This window comes from Tursiops truncatus, chromosome 11 (assembly GCF_011762595.2).
Source record: "Tursiops truncatus isolate mTurTru1 chromosome 11, mTurTru1.mat.Y, whole genome shotgun sequence".
Classification (NCBI taxonomy): domain Eukaryota; kingdom Metazoa; phylum Chordata; class Mammalia; order Artiodactyla; family Delphinidae; genus Tursiops; species Tursiops truncatus.
This window is the reverse complement of record NC_047044.1, coordinates 57,065,902-57,086,688: the sequence shown is the minus strand read 5'-3', so window position 1 is coordinate 57,086,688 and position 20,787 is coordinate 57,065,902. Positions and strand designations below refer to the sequence as shown.

The following is a 20,787-nucleotide window of genomic DNA, read 5'->3' as shown; positions in this document are numbered from 1 at the left end:
AGGGAAGTCCCTAGGGTGTGAAGCTTTTTAATATGTGAGCCAGGTCTCATTGTGTAGGGTTTCTTTCCTTGGCAGTGAGGTAGGAGAGAGTGTCCCTTGTCACTGGACTGAGCTCCCTGTCCTGGGGGCCAAGGAAATACCTTGAGCCCTGGATTTCCTGAGAGTGCTGCTAAGGGATTCCTTCTGGGCCTGCCTGCTGGATCTGGTAGCATCTGGTTCAAATCCAGACCCCACTGGGTCTCCCCTCCCTGCCCCCTTCCCTCCACCATGCACATACCTGCCAGGGAATAGCCATGCTGCTCCAGGTCTGCATTTCCTTTGGGACCTGACTCTTCTCTATGCCCCTCACTATCTGGCTGCCATTCCTTGGTCTTCATGAGGGGGCAACCCCCCATACACCCCTCCCCAGCTTCACTGTTCCTCTTTCTCCATTCTGGAGTCGTCTTCCAGCCTGAAACCCTCAGGGCGACCTCTCTCTTGAGCTGTGTTACTTGGTCACAGCTCACCATCCAGTGAGCCTTGGGGTTAGAGATGAATGAAGTGAGACAATCCATTTATTTGGTCAGCCAGGATTTTTGGAGCATGGCTGGGTCACAAAGATGAACAATTCCGGTGTCTGCTCTTCAGGATCTTACCATCTGGAGGAGGAGACAATGTGAACAAATAATTGCGTAAATGGGGACATGCCCTAATGGAGATAATGTGTGTGAACAGTTGTGTGGCAGGAAAGGGGGCAGAGCCCAGCTGCTGGGGTTGTGCAGGACCATAGGGACAGCTTCTCAAATGAGGTCATGCTTGAGATGGGTCTTGAAAGATGGATAGGAAGTGGTAGGTGCCCAAAAAGTGGGCAGGGAGAGGAGTGAAGAAGGGCATTCCCAGAAGGATTGAGAGCAGGTGTGAAAGCGCAGGGGTGTTTGAGCAGGGCATTTTCGGGGAACTGCAGGGTAGCCCAGCATGGCTTACCCTCAGGTGGTTTAGGAGAGGGTGGTTAGAGAGACCAGTGGGACAGGTGGAACAGCCAGGGCTTAGGTGCCATGGTAAGACGTTTGAACCTTGTTCAGCAGGGGGTGAGGGCTAGGAGTCAGTTTACTTCTTGGAATGGTCACTTGGGCACTCTGTGGAGCCTGGACTGGAGTTCAGGGGCACCTGGTAGGTGGCTGCTACGAGAAACCAGACAAGAAGCAATGGGGTGTGAACCAGGGCCGTGGGTTTGGGGCAGAGGGAACAGACGCCAGAGAAGCTTAGGAGGCAGGACTTAGTGACTGGATGGCAGGGGCCGTGGTGAGAGGTGAGAGGGGTTAAGGGTGACTTCAGAGCCCTGGCTTGTAGGAGGAAGGGAAGGGAGGCTCAGGGGGCGGCTCATCAGACAGATGAGCATCGTTTTTTCTTTTATGTTTTTTTTTGTGTGTGTGTGTGATACGCGGGCCTCTCACTGCTGTGGCCTCTCCCGTTGCGGAGCGCAGGCTCCGGACGCGCAGGCGCAGAAGCCATGGCTCACGGGCCCAGCCGTTCCGCGGCATGTAGATCCCTCCGAACCGGGGCACAAACCCGTGTCCCCTGCATCGGCAGGCGGACTCTCAACCACTACGCCACCAGGGAAGCCCTCTTTTATGTTTTATGTTATTTATTTATTTATATTTGGCTGTGTGGGTCTTCGTTGCTGCCCGTGGGCTTTCTCTAGCTGCGGTGAGTGGGGACTACTTTTCGTTGCAGTGCGTGGGCTTCTCATTGCGGTGCTTTCTCTTGCTGCGGAGCACGGGCTCTAGAGCGCAGGCTCAGTAGTTGTGGCGCACTGGCTTAGTTTAGTTGCTCCGTGGCACGTGGGATCTTCCCGGAGCAGGGCTCGAACCCATTTCCCTGCATCGGCAGGCGGATTCTTAACCACTGCGCCACCAGGGAAGCCCCAGATAAGCGTCTTGAGTGGGGGCCGGGGATGGGGTGTTGCACAGATGGGCTCGCTGGACCGCCAGCTTCACTGCCCGGAGGAGAACTGTCTTAGGGATGGGAGGCAGCTGCAGAACAGGCCAACTGAGGGTTGTAGCTCCCTCAGGTGGCTCAGGGGGCCCTGACCTGGGAGACACTGGTGGGAGGGTGGGGGAGTGGAGAGGAGGGGCACTGAAAGAAATGGCGTGAGGGATGGAGAAGGAGGGCAGTTTGGTTCAGGGAACTGAGGGAAGGTCACCATGTCATTCCAGACACAGAGCCAGAGCAGGATTCAACATCCTCCTGGAATCTGAGAATGGACCACCTGGGGACAAGGAGGTCCATGGGGCCCTGAGAGAATGCTCAGAGGCGAGGAGGCGAGCAACTGTTTTAACCCCACCCCCCAGCTTTGGATGTGTCAGCACCTGCTGGAGTTCCGGAAGTGGCTGGAGTTTAATCTGAAGGCTGATGCTTCTGTTTGCTTGTGGGAGCGGCAGAGGTACCTGAAAACACCTATGTGGACAGTTTATGCAGCTGGAAGGGACCTGTGGCAGGTTTCTAGTAACCGCCCCACAGAAACCCTGATTCTCTGCTGAACACTGTTGAGAATTGTGAAGGTCTGAGATTTTATTCTATTTACAAGCTAGCAAACGAGCCCCTGTGATAGCTGCTGGGGAGCTGAGACTCCTGGTCCGAGATGAAGGGCAGTTTATTACAGCAATAGCAGTAGAAGAGTATCAACCTCAGTTCCCATAGGGCTTCACAAGGATGGCCAAGTGATGATGTCAGGACACACAGTCAGTTGCATTTCAGGAGAGGAACCCCGAACTTGGGGAACCCAAATCTTTTATAATGGGAAGTATGCTTGCCCTTCACTCTAGAGGAAGGCACTATATACCTTCTATGGATGTTCACTGTATCCTGGAAATGATAATCTAAAATGGAGGACAGTCAGTGGTTCACTTGAAAGATATGCAGAAATGGAATAGAACCATGGAGAATTCTCTGCCAGGAAACACATGGCCAGAGAAAACAAACAACACATTTCCCAGCCTCTCTTTTTTTTTTTTTTAAATGAGAAGTGTTGGATACAGAAGCCCATAGGTAAAACAGCCCTAATCTTTTTTTTTAATTAATTAATTTTATTTATTTATTTTAGGCTGCGTTGGGTCTTCATTGCTGCACGCGGGCTTTCTCTAGCTGCGGTGAGTAGAGACTACTTTTCGTTGCAGTGCGCAGGTTTCTCATTGCGGTGGCTTCTCTTGTTGTGGAGAACAGGCTCTAGGGTGCGTGGGCTTCAATAGTTGGCATGCGGGCTCAGTAGTTGTGGCTCATAGGCTCTGTAGTTGTGGTGCACGGGCTTAGTTGCTCCGCAGCATGTGGGATCTTCCTGGACCAGGGCTCGAACCTGTGTCCCCTGCATTGGCAGGTGGATTCTTAACCACTGCGCAATCAGGGAAGCCCCCAGCCCCTCTTGCAGCTAGGTGTAACCATCTAATTAAGTTGTGGTCTATTAAGTGTAAGCTTTTGTGTGGCAGCTTCTGGGGAATTGCAAAAAAAAAAAAAAAGGGGGGGTGCTGGCATATGCCCTGCGCTTCTGATGGCTGGAATGTGGATATGTTGTTGGAGTGTGAGCAACCATGTTAGGCCAGGAGTGGCATGTAAGGACTAAGGATGCCAGACTAGCAGATGCAAGGGGCCTAGGTCTCTGATTATGTTTGGACTTTTTTACATGGGAGAAAAAGAAACTTCCATCTTAACGTTTTTTTTTTTTTTGTATATGCAACTGAACTTGATTCCAACTGATATAGGGCTAGCACAGAGAAAGACCAATGGAGGATTAGACTTGTCAGCAGAGAGAAGGGTTAGGGTACTTCTCCCCCTTCCTTCTGCCTCAGCCTCATCAGGGACAGGGGGAGGGGATGGAGAGTCACCTCTGGCTTGTTCACCACCCACCGGTGATGCCCCATTCACAAGGGGGCCCAGGCTGGCCACGCGACCCAGCAGCATCCTTTCGAAGGCAGCAAGCAACAAGCTGGCTCCATTCACAAACCCTGTCTTCCTTTGAAAACCAATCATCGTGCGAAGCGTGACTGGGTGGTGGCCAGCGCTGGCCCATCTGTCATGCCCTTTCAGAGAGCCAGGCATCAGCGGCCGGCCTGGGCCGATCCAGCCCCTCTCCCTTTGTACCCCAGGGACACGCACTGTAACGAGATCACAGTGCCTGCTGAATTATTCAGAGCCGCCCTGAGTGTCAGTGTTATTATAAACATGCAGATTTCTCCGGGCTCCCAACTTCCAAATCTCCAGCAGCCATCTCCCTCCAGGAATTTTCATTGGCTGCTTTGTGCCTGTGATTTCAGATTCCCCAGGCCTTGATGGCCTAATCTGCCTTTGACTAGCTCCTACCTGCCGCCGGGCATGAAGGCCTCGGTGCCCTTTACGCACCACTTTAGGCCCCATTCTTTGCTCAGCAGCCAGTCCTCACTGGCACCCCAGCAGCCTGCCTCTTCCCCGTCTCCTCCCGGCTTCACCGCCCAGGTTGGTGACATCAGACTCTCCCAAGTGCCTGCCTGATGGGGACACGTTAATAACAGCATCCTCCACTTCCGTGGGTCTCCGTCTCATCTGTGTCCTCGTGAGGCTTTAAGCCTCTGGGTCTCCCCTCCCGTCCCCATGTTCTAGCTCCAGCACAATCTTCCCCTTCCCCACAAGTCCCAGATTCCCGGTTCTCTCTGGAGTTGGTCTGGAGAATACCCCCCAGCTGGTAATGAGGCAGAGATGGTAATGCACATTTAAGAGTAATGAAATGCAGTGATATTTCAGGCCTGACAGACCTATTTCTGGCAGCCTTAGAATTAAAGTGTGAGGCTTTGTACTGCAGCTGCTACTAGGAGCCTTCAGAGTTTTTCTAAAGATGTGAATAAAGCTTGCAGGGTTTCAGCTCAGATCTCTGTGGCTATTTATCCTGCTGATGCTTTCATTGTACCTTTTTATTTGAAATTTTAGAGCTTTTAGATGAAGGAAACGCAGCAGCAAGTGTAAAGCATACAAAATACCCTGGTGGGGGAGAACGTCCCGGTTTTTCTCTCAATTGTCCGTGACAGCTCTGGGGAGGAAGAGGGCTCGCAGGGCTTCCCCGGCGTGGCCTCCATCTCCCCTTTGAGTGGGCTCCACCTGGATCCTTGCTCTGCCAAACGAGGGAGCAGGGCCTCGTGAGAAAGCTCTAGGAGGGAGTCCATGCCACAGAGATCGATGGGGCCGCGCAGCCAGCCCTCCCTCACTGCCTCCCTGCTGTGTGAGCTGAGCCTATGCCGTCTCTGGTTGGGGCATGTGGCAGAGGGAGTAGATCCACTCTGGGCCCATAGTGAGACCTCACTCTCCAGACTCCGGACAGGAAAGGCGGCCTGCTGACCCCTGCCTCGGCACGCAGCTCCATCCTGCCAGGCCACCAGGAAGGCTGGGACCGTTCACAGGGAGAGCTACGGAGGGCAGTGGTGCGAATCGCGGGCTCTGCCGTCAGACCAACCTGGGGTGAACCCTGGCTCTGCTCACCAACTGCAGTGCCGGGGACAAGCCACCGACCCTTCTGGACCTCAGTTTCCCCACCTGTAAAGTGGGGATAATAATGCGTCTATCATTTAGGTCCTTGTGATGTATTAAGGTACCTGGCACATCTGAAGTCACAGTATCTATTACTAATACGAAGGTTACCTCAGGAGTCAGGATAGCTAGGTTTCCTTCCCGACTGCCACTTGTGGGTCAAGTCCCTTTCCCACCCTGGGGCAGTGGAAAGAGAAGGGGCTCTGGAGTCAGATAGAACCAGGTTCCAACCTGGCTCCTTCATTTTCTGGCTTTGTGAGTTGGGCGGGTTGCTTAACATCTCTGAGCTCCAGTTTCTTCATCTGTCAAAGCAGTGATAATGAGTACTCACCTCAGAGGGTTGAGGTGGGGATTAAATGAGATCATCTTCCTGAAGAGCCCACCCACTGCCTGCCATATAGTAGGTGTTGTATAAATAATGGCCCCCTTCCCTCTTCCCTTCTCTTCCCTCTGCTTCTGTTCAAAGGGGAGAAATTTTAGATCCAGAATTTCAGAAATTCTATAGGAAAAATGACCCAGAATCCTCAACTGGTAAATGATGAGAGAGAGAAAGAGGGAGAAACAAATGGAATGTGTGGACCTTATTTGGATCCTGATTCAGACAAACCAACCGGGAGAAGAAAAAGACCATCAGGGAGATTTTGCTATTGGCTGGATATTCAATAATGTGAAGTAATTGTCGCTGATTTTTTAGGTGTGATAATGGTATTGCAGTTACTCTTAAAAGGAGTCTTTATCTTTTAGGGTATATATGGAAGAAATTACAGATGAAATAATATGGTAGTTGGGATTTGCTTTAAAATAATTGAGTGGACTGAAGTGGGTGCTGGGGCGTAGATGAGGCAGAATTGGCAATCCACCATGTGTCGATGACAGTTAAAGCTGGGTGATGGGACTTCCCTGGCGGCCCAGTGGTTAAGACTTTGGGCTTCCAATGCAGGGGGTGCGGGTTTGATCCCTGGTTGGGGAACTAAGATCCCACATGCCATGCAGCGCGACCAAAAGAAAAAAAAAAAAAAAGCTGGGTGATGGTCTATGGGGGGTTGGTCAACTATTTTCTATGCTCTTGTGTAAAAAAGGCAGTGATCCTTTCTAGATGGGAAGTGTCTCTTCCGGTGGATCCTTCCAGCTCTTCCCTTGCTTCAAGTCCATCTTATTGCTCTCCTGGACTATTATGACAGCCTCCTCCTATAGTCTCCCAGCCTTTGGTCTCTCTCCCTTCCAATCTCCTTCCCATTTTGCTGCCGAAGTTATCCTCCCAGCACACAGATCAGATCATGTTACTTACCTGCTTAAAAATCTTTCGGTAACTCCCTACTGTCAATAACCTATAGGAGTATAAAACCCTCAGTATGATACACAAAGCCCTTCACAGTCTAAACTCAGCCTTTCTGCCCAGTCCCAATCCCAGCCTGATCTTCACCCCTCATGAAGCCAGGCTTTGGTCACACTGGCCAGGCACTTTCAGACCTCCATGTCTTCTCCTGTGCAGCTCTCTGTTTGGCAGGTCCTCCCACCTCTCCCCTAACTTCATCTATTAAAGACTAAATTATTTTTCAAAGCGCGGTTCGAGCGTCATTCTTCCTTCATGCTTTCTGGAAGTCTTTGCACCGTTCACCGAATATCTGTCTCTCTGTCTTCTGGCATATGGCGGGCTCTCACTTCCTTGGCTCTCTGAGGTTGCATGGGGCCATGTGACCAGTTTTAGCCAATGGGTTGTAAGTGGAAGTCACACATTTCACTTCTGAGCCAAGAATTCAATTGCTAATTCAAAATCCTCCCAAGCTCTCTTTCCCTCTGGCTCAGCAATATCCAGATATCTGCTGCTCTGTCAGCCTGGGTTCTGGCGTGAGCGTGATGCTCTGGGGCAGAACCTCCTGTCCAGCGTGAGGGCTAAATAAGTGTGGGAGAAATAAATCGGAGGGGGTGCTTGTTTCTTCAGCATAACCGAGTCTATTCTGACTGATAATTCTTCTCTCTGTGATGTAGAATCAGCTGTGCTGTTCTCCTTCTGTTTGCGCCCTAGTCCTGTGTGTGTAACGTGTCTAGATGATACAGCCCTTCAGGTCAGGAATTCTATTTTGTGCTGCTTGTATTCTGGCCCCCAGCGCTTAGCATGGTGACCTGCAGAGCGGAGGTGTGCACCGAACATCCAGCAGTGCAGAGCTGTGGTTGGTGCAGCTTGTGGGGCGGGTCGTGCAGGGGTTAAGATGTGCCATCCTTGTGAGGGGCCCCCACACTCATTCGTCATGGAAGTCGTGATGGTTTGGAGATGGAGCTGGGATGTAGCTTGACGTTCTCGATGGATGCTGTGTGCAGCCCCAGGGAATGGGTCGTGCCTGGTCTAAGCCAATCATAGTCATCCCCTTCCCTTGTGCTTATGAGTCGTTCACACACAGGCAATTGCATGGTCCAGTTCTGGACAATGAGATGTAAGGGAAAGTCTTGTTCTCTCCTTGAAAAACAGAAAGAGATGAGAAACACAACTGGTCTGTTTGGAGTTTGGATTTCACTGAAAGCAGAATCTGAGAAAGGACTCACATGCTAACGTTTCCATGAGAGGTTTCTGTGAGAGGGGATCCCAGGGAGCAGAGGAGAGGGAGAAGAGAGGGTAGAGTTGGGAGAAGGAAACAGGAAAGGAAGAGAAGCCAATAAAGGGTGTACTTTTGAGCTTGTTGCACTGGGGCTTAGTCCTGCTGGGGACCCTCTGAGGGACATCCGAATTGTCTCTCCATAGGCGGGAGGCTGGGGCATTTACCCAACGATGTTCATTGGTTGCTGGTCACTCCTCCTTTTCCTGGAACTGGATGTTCACTGGTAACTTCCTGGTGACCAGAATCCAGTGGGCATCTTGCTATTCAGTTGCTTCTTTGCTGTGTTTGTCCCCCACTTCCTGCTCCTGAGCTCTCTTCTGCCCTGGTTTCTAGGCCAAGTCTTCCTCCGTTGCTTCTCTGCAGCCTCTCTGGCCACCTCTTGGTTTCCTTCCCAGGCTCCTTTCCCTTTTTCCACTCTGTAGACATCTCCTAGATTCTATTCTGGTCTTCCCCACTTCTTCTACCTACTCTCACTGGGCAAACTGATTCATGAAATGGTTTCAGCTGTTACTGTTGTGACGCCAGCTCCGAAATCTACACCCCCGGCTCCCTGTCCTGAGTTCCGCAGGCATATATCTATCCAGCCAACCAACAAATATTTATTGAGCAGTTTTTTTCTTTTTTGTCCTTTGGCCACGCCGGGCAGCTTGTGGGATCTTAGTTCCCCGACCAGGGATCGAACCTGGGCCCCTGGCAGTGAGCGCACCGAGTCCTAACCACTGGACCGTCAGGGAGTTTCCTTTATCCAGCAGTTTGAACCTGCCAGGAGTTGGGAGAAAGCAGTAGACAGGAACTCACCTTCTAGGAGGGCTAGACAATATGGAGCAGTAGACAAAATCCAAATAAACCAGATAATTTTAGCTAATGGTAAGTGCTACGCAGACAATAGTACAGGCCCGTGTGATAGAGCGTGTGCGTGTGTGCGCACTATTTCCGACTGACTGAGGAGGTGGCATTTGAGCAGGGATCCTGTTGTTTGTGGTTGTGAAAGTGCAAAGGTCAGAGTGAACTTACCAGTGTATCTGAGGACGGATAGGAAGGCCGGAATGGCTGGAATGACCTCAGCACAAGGCAGTGTGGTGAGAGATAAGGTCAGGAAAATAGCAGGGCCGGGTGAGCAAAGTTTTAACAAGATCTGCAGGTGATGGTTACATGCGCTTTTGCACACATTGGAGAGCAACTTGGGGAGGTGGAGAAGGGAAGAGATGAGAAGAGAAACTTCATTTAAGTTATTCTCCCAGGGAATTCCTTGGTTGGTTCAGTGGTTAGGACTCGGGGCTTTCACTGCTGGATACCTGGTCGGGGAACTAAGATCTCCGCCAACCTCGCGGTTCGGCCAAAAAAAAAAAGAAAAGAAAACAAAAAAAAAATTATTCTTCAAAAGTATCTTGGGAAGTGTAGAACACAGAGAAGTATAAAATACTACCACGCCCTCCTATGAGCCCATAACCAGCTTCAACACCATTAACTTAATTTAACAAAGGAAACTGAAAGTAGCAGCCCGGAATGTAGGAGGAAAACCAGGGAAGTACTATGTCCATGAAGCCTGTCAAAGACAGAGGTCATTGGTGGCAAATAAAGGCAACATGGTCTTGTAGGTTTCTTTTAGTTTTAATCTTTTTACTCAAGTATAGCTGATTTTCTTTTTAAAAAAAATTATTTATTTATTTATTTGGCTGCATTGGGTCTTCGTTGCTGCGCGCAGGCTTTCTCTAGTTGCGGTGAGCAGGGGCTACTCTTTGTTGCGGTGTGCGGGCTTCTCATTGCAGTGGCTTCTCTTATTGTAGAGCATGGGCTCTAGGCTCACAGACTTCAGTAGCTGTGGCACATGGGCTTCAGTAGTTGTGGCTCACGGGCTCTAGAGCGCAGGCTCAGTAGTTGTGGCACACGGGCTTAGTTGCTCCGCGGCATGTGGGATCTTCCCAGACCAGGGCTCGAACCCATGTCCCCTGCATTGGCAGGCGGATTCTTAACCACTGGGCCCCCAGGGAAGTCCATAGCTGATTTTCAATATTGTGTTAGTTTCAGGTGTGCACCATAGGGATTCAGTATTTCGTCAGATTATACTCCATTATTGGTTATTACAAGATAATGGGTATAATTCCCTGTGCTATACAGTCTATCCTTGTTGCTAATCTATTTTATATATAATAGTTTGTATCTGTTAATCCCATACTCCTAATTTATACTCCCTCTTCCCTCTCTGCTTTGTAACCGTAAGTTTGTTTCTATGCCTGTGAGTCTATTTTTGTTTTGCATATACATTCATTTGTATTATTTTTTAGACTCCACATACAAGTGATATCCTGCAGTTTTGTCTTTCTCTGTCTGACATTTCGCTAAGCATAATATTCTCTAGGTCCATCCCTGTTGCTGCAAATGGCAATATTTGGTTCTTTTTATGGCTGAGTAATACTCCTTTTATATAACCATACCACATCTTCTTAATCCAGTCGCCTGTTGATGGGCATTTGGGTTGCTTCCATGTCTTGGCTATTGTAAATAGTGCCGCTGTGAACATTGGGATGCATGTATCTTTTTGAATTAGTGTTTTCATTTTTGTCCAGATATGTGCCCAGGAGTGGAACTGCTGAGTCATATGATAGTTCTATTTTTAGGGAACCTCCATACTGTTTTCCATAGTGGCTACACCAACTTACACTCCCACCAACCGTGTAGGAGTGTTCCCTTTTCTCCACATCTTCACCAACATTTGAGAAGCCTTTCTAAATTTCTCAAGGCAGACTTAGGGGCACCTTCTTTTATCCCCCTGGTTAATGTTACAGTCCTAACCTCATTTTGGTAACACCATTTAGGTGTCTGCTCCCCTCTACATTTGGCTATAAACTCCTTGTTGGTTGCCTACCCAGCAGCCATTCCCTCCCTACTGCCACAGCGCATGGTTCCCCTTAGAGGATTTCGCCCATTCCCAGCACTGGGATTTGGGTGGGATGGACTCTTATCTCCAATTATCCCTTAGCCACTCAGCACACTGGCCACAAGGGCTGGTTCAGGGGTGGGTACTTGACCCATTTCGAGTGAATGAGAGAATATGAGTCCCAGGACTTGTAAAGCAGATACTAGTGTGAGGATATGAGTTGGGAATTGCTGTGGCCACTTTATGACCGGATGAACCTGGAGCTGATGGAAGGCCTGAAGCTGCATGAAACATGGTGATGAAGCCCCCATGAAAAGCTAGAGTGGGAGACAGGGAGCAGAGTCCTTGGTGACACTGTATGCACTCTTGCATCAGGCCTTGCTCAGAGCCAGCTCTTCCTCTGGACTTTAGAGTAATGTGATCCAATAAATTTTCTTTATTGTTTAAGCCGATTGAGTTGGATTTTTGTTTATTTCAACCTAAAAAGTCCTAACTAGCACAGAAATTAGTACCATGAGCCAGGGGTTTCAAGAGGCAGCTCCCCCCTTAGATGATTCAACCCTAAAATGATTCAACCCAAGGAGGTAAGAGGAAGGGTAGTAATAACCCCTATATCTTGGGTTGAGAAACTGGCAGTCTGATACAGCTAGTTATACAGTTTCCTATTGTATCTTGGGATGTAGCTCATGTGCCTACTGTGGTTATAGCGGCACATTACTTAGTAGAGAAATTTAGAGCATTGGATAGGGTTAGTTCCTTCTTGTTGCTCTTAGTAAGGTACTATAAAAAGGTAAACTTATGTTCAAACTAGCCTACCCAAAAACAGAAAAGGAAGAAAATAGAGCTTTGCTAAGAGAAGCTCTTTCTGCCTATGGTCAAAAGTGGCAAAGGGGCTTCCCTGGTGGTGCAGTGGTTGAGAGTCCGCCTGCCGATGCAGGGGACACGGATTCGTGCCCCGGTCCGGGAAGATCCCACATGCCGCGGAGCGGCTGGGCCTGTGAGCCATGGCCGCTGAGCCTGCGCATCCGGAGCCTGTGCTCCGCAACGGGAGAGGCCACAGCAGTGAGAGGCCCGCGTACCGCAAAAAAAAAAAAAAAAAAAAGTGGCTAAGATTCTGGAAACTGGAAGGACAGGGACTTCCCTGGTGGTCCAGTGGGTAAGACTTCATGCTCCCAATGCAGGAAACCCGGGTTCAATCCCTGGTTGGGGAACTAGATCCCGCATGCATGCCGCAATTTAAGAGTCCGCATGAAGCAATTAAAAAAAAAGATCCCGCATGCTGCAACTAAGACCCGGCGCAGCCAAAATAAATAAATAAATAAATATTAAATTAAAAAAAAGACTGGGACACACATGAAGTCTGATCCCTAGCTCTTTCCTAAGTACCTCCTGGTTTTCATTACCTCCAAGACAAAGGGAACCATCAATTCCATTAGATATGTAAGTGGGATATAGCCTACAGGCAAGGACCAGCCTTGGGATGCCTCTCCAGTTGTCCTAAGGTATAGCTCAAGATTAAATATAAGGCTGAGTGTCTGGGAAAGCACTAAGGCCTGTTACTTAGAGAAAGATACACCCACACCAGACTCCAGACCCAAAGACTAGTCTCAACAAGATTTGGGGGGTTTTTTTTGGTTTTTTTTTTGCGGTACGCGGGCCTCTCACTTCTGAGGCCTCTCCCATTGAGGAGCACAGGCTCCGCACACGCAGGCTCAGCGGCCATGGCTCATGGGCCCAGCAGCTCCGCGGCATGTGGGATCCTCCCGGACCAGGGCACGAACCCGTGTCCCCTGCATCAGCAGGCGGACTCTCAACCACTGCGCCACCAGGGAAGCCCAAGATTTCTGGTTTTATAGACTAGCTCACAGAATCCACCAGAAGCAAACAGACTGGAAGCCTATCAAGGGAGTTATAGTGCCAAAGAAACTCTAAGCCCAGATGCCAATGGCCAGAGACTGTTCAACTCCTAACAAATTTCTTAGGTTTCCAGACCCAGTGAATCAACCTTCATAGGGATAAAACATTAAAGCAGTATTTCTTACACTTTTATGTATATAAGAAGCTTATTAAAAATATCAATTCTTGGGAATTCCCTGGTGGTCCAGTGGTTAGAACTCCATGATTCCATTGCAGGGGATCCGGGTTCGATCCCTGGGATCTCTGGTCAGGGAACTAAGTTCTCACAAGCCGTGAGGTTCGGCAAAGAAAGAAAAGAAAGTATCAATTCTTGGGCTTCATTCCTAAAGAATGTGATTCCTTCTGTCTGGGAGTGAGCTCTGGCATCTGCATTATTAATAAACTTCCCTGACAGTTCACATGCAGGTGACTGGGAACCCGCACTTTGGGAAGCATTGCATTTAGGGAAATTATTAAATTCCTTAAGGACAGCAGGACTTCTTTTGTCCTTGTAGCATCTAGCACTGTGTAGGGCACAGAATGGGAGCTTGGCAGGGCCTTGCCCACTAGACCTGAAAAGCAGGGGTATCCAAGGTTGATTTGGGAAGTGTGCAGACTGTGATTCCAGAGACGGATCTGCCCTGAGTCCCCCCTCCCCGGCTCCTCGATTCTGCTAATTCCTGCTTTGCACCTGTTGGGGTGGCCTTATCCAGACACTGAGCTGGCAGTGACTATGTCTGGGATCCTCTGTCAGTGCCCCTTGTACAGGCAGAGAGTTCCGGATACATCTGTGGGAGTGAGGAGAGAGTTTACTAGGTTTCGCCATGTCTATTTTCTTCCTTCTACTGCACCTCAGACAGGGAGTGTTCTGAGAGCCTGAGTGAAGCAGCTACACTTTTCTAGTACCTTAGGTGACTCATGTGTCTCAACTCCACACGCCTTCCATCGAAGGCCTTGGAATTGTCAAGGTCAGGATATTTAAAGCCACATTCTTGGGAGTGCCCTGGACACTGCCAGCTCAGCTCAGGAAGAGGGAAGTGCTCAGAGGACAGCTGTCAGAGTTAGTGCCCACTGTTTATGGCAAGTCTGAAGCATATACCAGTCATGAGTATGGCCGTATGGTTCTGATTGGTCATGGCCAAGTGATCATAGATTTCTCTTTATTCATTCTCCTACGTATTTAATTCAGCACCTACTGTATGCCAGACACCAGGGAGGATACAAAGCTATGTAGACACAACCCCACCCCAAATGAGCTCACAGACTAAGAAGTGACATAGTGGCCCTGCAGAGAGACTCATGAACAATGATCATAGTCACAGGCAGGGTATTCTGAGCTCACTAAGGAAGGGCATACAATTTGGAGAGATGGAGATGATGGTGGGGTGTAGCGAAATCTTCTGGGAGCAGGCTCCCGGCTGAATATATAAACTTAAGTATAAGTGACCCAGGTCAACTTCAGCTTCTGGCCAAGATGGACTAACAGGAATGGGATTTACCCTCCCACCTGAGGCAATGAAAAGGTTGTACAAAATATATGAAGCAATCGTTATGGACATCAGACAGCACAGTGATCCTTGAGAGAGGGAGAAAAAATGAAATGAGCCCCGTGAGCGCTTCAGCCTAGTTCCTTGGGAGAGTTTCCAGGATGCAGCACAAAGAAGAGGAACACAGGTGGAGTCCAATAGTCTTTCTGAGCTGGGGAGATGGACCAGGGAGTCCAGGGAGGCCAAGGCAGCTAGACTTTTCAGGGCAGATTACCAGAGAGTGAGATGTGGAGAGAGGAAGGAGGATAGAGAAGAGAGAGAGACAGAGACAGAGATATCCAGAAATCTGCAGAGGGTTCCTTCAAGTTTTCAGCTGAGCACTGGTCAGAGCATGTGTACGAGGAAACTACCTGAGTCTAGAGAAGCAACCAAATAAAGGCAGCAGAGGAAACAATCCCTGGAGGTCACACAAGACAAATAATAGTGTTTGTTCCCACTATAGCCAGAATGGCAAACCTCATACATCACGAGGCATCAGATCGAGTGCTCAGAAGGGGATCACCTCAGTAGTGGGGAAAAATTAGCTCTAGACTAATGGATATTCTGGTCCCAACTCACAAAACTGAAAAGCAAGCCTGAAAAGGATTAAACTATTTCCAAGTAACTTAACTGTATCCCAGAACAAAGCTCAAGAATATTTATAGGAATACAAAAATATCCAGCACCTAGCAAGGTAAAATTCACAGTGTCTGCCATTCAGTTCAAAATCACCAGACATGCAAATAATTAGGAAAATATGACCCATAACAAGGAAAACCAATCAATCAATGAAAGCAGACCCAGAATTGACACAGATGTTAGAACAAAGATATTAGCAGACAGACATTAAAACAGTTACTATATGCTCAAGAAAGTAAAAGAAATATTAAGCATGTTACGTAAAGGCATGGAAGATATAAGAAAGATCCAAGTCAATCTTCTAGAAATGAAAATTATAATGTGAAATAAAAAATACCCTGATGGGATTAACATCAGATTAGACACTGAGGAAGAAAACACTAGTGACCTTGAAGATATAATTATAGAGACTCTTCAAAATGAAACACAGAGAAAATAGACTGAGGAAAGAAAAAACGAACAGGGTATCAGTGGATCTGTGAGAAAACTTCTGGGAGTCTAATATATGTGTAATTGGAGTTCCAGGAAAAGGGGGAGGGCAGAAAATATATTTGAAGAAATAATGGCCAAATATATTCCAAATGTGATGAAAACTATAAACCCACATTTCCAAAAAGTTCAATGAAACCCTAGCACAAGAAACTGAATTTCAACAAGGGACATCATAATGAAATTGCTTAAAATCAGTGCTAAATAGAACATCTTAAGAGTGGGCAGTGTGGGGGGAGGGAGAGACATTTTATGACAAAGGAACAAAGGTAAACAATTTCAGCAGACTTTTTTTTTTAAATAAATTTATTTATTTTTGGCTGCATTGGGTCTTCTTTGTTGCATGCGGGCTTTCTCTAGTTGCAGTGAGCAGGGGCTACTCTTCGTTGCAGTGCGCGGGCTTCTCATTGCGGTGGCTTCTCTTGTTGCGGAGCACGGGCTCTAGGCGCATGGGCTTCAGTAGTTGTGGCGCGCAGGCTCTAGAGCGCAGGGTCAGTAGTTGTGGTGCACGGGCTTAGTTGCTCCACGGCATGTGGGATCTTCCCGGACCAGGGCTCAAACCCGTGTCCTCTGCATTGGCAGGCAGATTCTTAACCACTGCGCCACCAGGGAAGCCCCAGACTTCTTTTTAAAAACAATGAAACCAGAAGTCAATGGAGCAACGTAGTTAAAGTACTGAAAGAAGAAACTGTCACCCTTGACTTCTATACCCAACAAAAAATACCTTTCAGAAATTATGGTGAAATGAAAACTTTTTTAGACAAAATGTGAAAAAATTCATCATCAGCAGACCTGCACTATGAGAAATGTTGACATAAGTCCTTCAAGCAGAAGGAAACTTATACTGTTGGGTTGGCCAAAAAGTTCATTTGGGTTTTTCTGTAAGATGGTATGGAAAAACCTGAACGAACTTTTTGGTCAACGCAATATATGGAAGTTTGGATCTACACAAGACAGTTAAGAGCAGTAGAAATGAGATGTTCCAACTAATAAATGAAGAGGGAATGATATAACTAGAATATCACAATTTTAAAATTATTTATTTTTGGCTGCATCAGGTCTTAGTTGCGGTGGGCGGGCTCTTCGTTGTGGCAGGCGGGCTCCAGAGCCGGTGGGCTCTGTAGTTGCGGCACTTGGGCTCTCTAGTTGTGGCTCAAGGGCTTAGTTGCCCCGTGGCATGTGGGATCTTAGTTCCCCAACCAGGGATTGAACTCATATCCCCTGCATTAGAAGGCGGTTTCTTAACCACAGGACCACCAGGGAAATCCCAAGAACATCACAGTTTTGAAACCCCTACTGAATTAATGGATCTAGGCAATGAAGAACAATGGCTGATAGTATGACAAAGAGAGACGACCAGGTATTATACACATTGTTAGAGGCACACTTCACCACCTTTGTGCTATCAAAAAACAAAAACAAAAAGATAATAATAAACCTGAATCTAGCCTCGAGATCTAACTACCAATTTACAAGATATCTAAGGGGAAGAGAAACATGTTAAATGACGCCACTGTGTTTTAATTAAAAAAAAAAATCTAGGGGCTTCCCTGGTGGCGCAGTGGTTGAGAGTCCGCCTGCCGATGCCGGGGACGCAGGTTCGTGCCCTGGTCCGGGAAGATCCCACATGCCGCGGAGCGGCTGGGCCCGTGAGCCGTGGCCGCTGAGCCTGTGCGTCCGGAGCCTGTGCTCCATCCGCAACGGGAGAGGCCACAACAGTGAGAGGCCCGCGTACCGCAAAAAAAAAAAAAAAAAATCTAGGCTTGGGAAATTCTGTAGGATAAACAATCAGATTGTTTTCATCAACAGAGAGATTGACATTTACTCGGATGGGGAGCTACGAACTACAAGAGACTTAAGAGCCACATCAGAGCCACGTCAACAGTCACAAGGTACGGACCTTTGATTCCTAATTCAGACTAACGAAAAAGGGACAAAAAAAAAAAAAGATAAGACATTTAGGGAAATGCGAACACTGACAGATATATTAAGGAATTACTGGAGGAAAAAAAAAGTTATCCAGGCCGAAGAGAGGAGGAAGATCCCTTCAGTGGGTGGGGACAGCACTGGCGAAGGCATGGCCTCTTAGGGAGAGGGGCAGAGTTGGCATTTACAGGAGAAAAGACTCCTGCTGCATATGCGTCGCGTCCTCTGACCTTTCCCCCGGGCTAGGGCTGGCTGGGGTGCTCTGGTTTCTGATAAAGGAAAATGCAGAATATTGACCTGGAGACTATTTCTGTTGACTTCTTCTGGCCTCCCTGGGTGTCGGGACCACCTGGGGGAAGAAATCTCCTTGAGGGCTTTCAAGGCCACCCTTAGCAACAGGGGACAAGCACCCAGCAGCCTGAGGGAGACAGAGGCTTTGAGCACTTCAGCCTCCTCCCACCTTCTCAGCTCTGCCTGGGGGTAGCAGACCAGGAGAGAGGAGAGAACTGGCATGAAGGAGAGGAAAGAAGAGAGGGAAGGAGAAGAGGGAAGAGAACAAGGAGAGAGAGCTCGGCGTGCACTCAGATGCTTCCAAGAACCAGCTGACTTCAGCCTCTAGACATTAGGTGGAACGCTACCCTCCTCCCCTCGTGCTGCCTGCAGTTCAGTCCAGAGACAAAGCTGCTTGTGAGGAGGGATAAAGGGGATGCTCCAGCCACAGAGATTAAGGAGTTTGCTCAGGTCGATGGGCAAGTTGAGATGACGAAAGGGCTGAAGGACGAGCCCGGGGCCCTGACCCTGTTTTATCCACCATCACTCAGGGCTGATCTTGTACTCTGTGGTGCCTCTGTCCTGTGGTCCCTTGCTGCACCAAGCGCCCAGTGACAAGTAACAACCAGACTCTTATTAGCCAACATTACTGAGTGCTCACTTTGCCAGGCCCTATTCTAACTGTTTTACATATTAATTCATTTAATCTTCTCAACAACCCTTTGAGGAAGGTACTGTTATTAAACCCATCTAATAGATGAAGTAACTGAGCTCAGAGAGCGAAAATTGCTTACTTAAGATCACGCAGAGAGTAAGTGGCCTCCCTGTAACTGAACCTAGGAGAGGTCTGGTTGCAGAGCTCGTGCTCTTCACAGACACCCCAACAGCAGTGGTGACTTCGGCACACTCCCCCGGGGGCTCTGAAGGAGGCCTTGGGGCCACCCTGGAAAAGCCACCCTGTGCATAAAAGGCTGGGGGCCCCCGAAGCTGGGGAAGATCTTGCCCAAAACAAACTGCATGCCTGCCCTAAGCTGTTCTCAGCTGAACAGCCTGGATGCGGGGCTGCTCGGCCCGTGATTCTTATCAGCCGTCCAAGAGAGGAATCTGCACCGTGACATTCTGATCCCAGGGTATGAAGGGGGCCTGGGGAAGGGGGCGTGAGGCAGGCCGTGTCGGGAGGGCTCGGGCCTGGAGGGCCGCCCCGCCCGGCTCTCGGTGGGCAGCTGGGTCTCCTCCCCGCGTTCTGGCAGAACACCCTTGAACGATTTAGCCTGAAATAGCATAAGAACTTCTTTCCCATTTTTTCCAGGCTTTTGGATGAAATTATATTTTACAAATGACTCATTATTATATTTATAGCTTCTCTCCAAATGATTCAAATTGTGGTTTGTCGCCTCCCTGTCTCTCAACTCCCCCCAGCTCGACAGGAAGAAGTGCTGTTTACTGTACGGCCAGGTGTGGCCCCGAGAGCTGCTGGGCCCCCTATAATTACGTGCCCTGAGCCCTGACAGGCACTCGGGCACATGGAGTCACGCGCAGCCTTTGTTCCAGCACGTCGTCGTGGTCGTGGTGGTGGTGGTGGTGGTGGGAGCTCGGGCTCGGAATCCGCCGCTGTAGGAAGTGCTTGTGTGTGCCGGTGGTGGGGGGGGGGGGGGGGGGGGTGGGAAGGCTGTTCCCCGGAGGCTGTGACAGAGGGTGCCTTTGTGAGGGCAGAGGCTGGAGGAGCCAGAGCTGCACTTCCTCAGAGCACCCTGTGAGAAGGCTGGGGAGGGGGTGGGATCTGGGCCTAGGACCCCCCCACGCCGGGCGCTATACTCCTTCCCGTCCCCCAGCCTCCACTGAGGAGCTGAGAGGGTGGCCGATGGAGGAGGTGGCGGCTCAGACATGTCAGGCTGTGCTAGTGTCTGCTTATTGACACTTGACGCTTTCTTGTGAGGAACCACTCTGGCTCTGTGTCAGGAAGGATGGGGGGTGTGCGTCTGGTGCGTGAGTCCCCTCCCCCTTCCAGGCTCCGCGCCCCCATCCCTACCCTTCTACCCTGGCTCCCCCCAGCTCCCAGGAAACTGTGGTCAGGTTAGTGTGAGAGCAGCTTGCTCTTAAACAGGCCACCTTTGAAAGGAAGAGTGGCGAGAAGGCCCCATTTGCACTGACAGTTTATTCCACCAGGTGCCTGTGGGATCAACGTCCCCTTGGTCTGCTCTCCTGCATACTTAGAAAAGTTGAAAGCCCACAGAACGGGACGGAAAGACATTCTGGAACTCACAGTGTTAGTCTCAGAGCCCTCACGACAACCCCCTGTCCCTGGGGTCCTTGGACCTGAGGCGTGGTGACCCACAGACGCCTGTGGCTGGCTGTGGGGTGGGGGCCCTGGGGCCGCAGCAACGACAGGCCGCCCGGGCGCCCGGAAGGCCCAGAGTTGAGAAGGGAAACAGGCCACCCTAGAGGGAGCTGGCTTCTTGGGACACGTCTGCAGACCCCTCCCTGTGCCTCAAGGGAAGAACTGGCTCCTTGATGTTACTGATTCTGCAGCTGAGGGGCAGCGCGGGGCAGGAGGCTGGGCCCCGACCAGGTCGGAGCTTGGAGTTGCACGCAGTCCAAGCCTCGGGCTCTGGTTGTGTCCCCAGCTCGTCCACCAGGGTTCCTTCGGGACTGCTTCCATTTTCACATCTTGGCACCGCCTGAGGGAGTGGGAAGGTGGCTCCGGAGGACGTGCTGTGGGAATGGGTGTGGACGAGCATAACGTAATTATTGGTGAAATCAGTGTGGAGCCTTAACCGGATGACTTCCATCTGGGCTGAGCGGGTCCCTGTGAGGTGTGTGAGGCTGTCCTGAGGAGCGGCCAGGGCCCTAGACGTGGAGGCCTGGGAACCCCTGCCTCTGGGGTGTTCCATGCAGGGGGGAGGGCCCTTGACAAGCCCCTCCTCAGAGGGAAGGGAAGGCTGGGAGAAGGACCAGAAGGGGTCCTGGTGAGGTAGGGGTGGCTGGCAGCAGGAGGAAAGGGAAGAGCCAGGTGTGGACTCCCCTGGGCTGTGGGTGACCTGAA

At 49.8% G+C, this 20,787-nt stretch overlaps 1 protein-coding gene across 1 annotated transcript in view; it reads left to right on the top strand.

The window, feature by feature from the left end:
- Positions 1 to 20,787, top strand: part of ATP23 (ATP23 metallopeptidase and ATP synthase assembly factor homolog) — a 94,551-nt gene that overhangs the window by 8,061 nt on the left and 65,703 nt on the right. Inside the window, exon 2 of the mRNA XM_073788448.1 lies at positions 17,358 to 17,440. Within this exon, the coding sequence (XP_073644549.1) occupies positions 17,358 to 17,440 (83 nt within the window). The remainder of the gene's footprint in view (positions 1 to 17,357; positions 17,441 to 20,787) is intronic.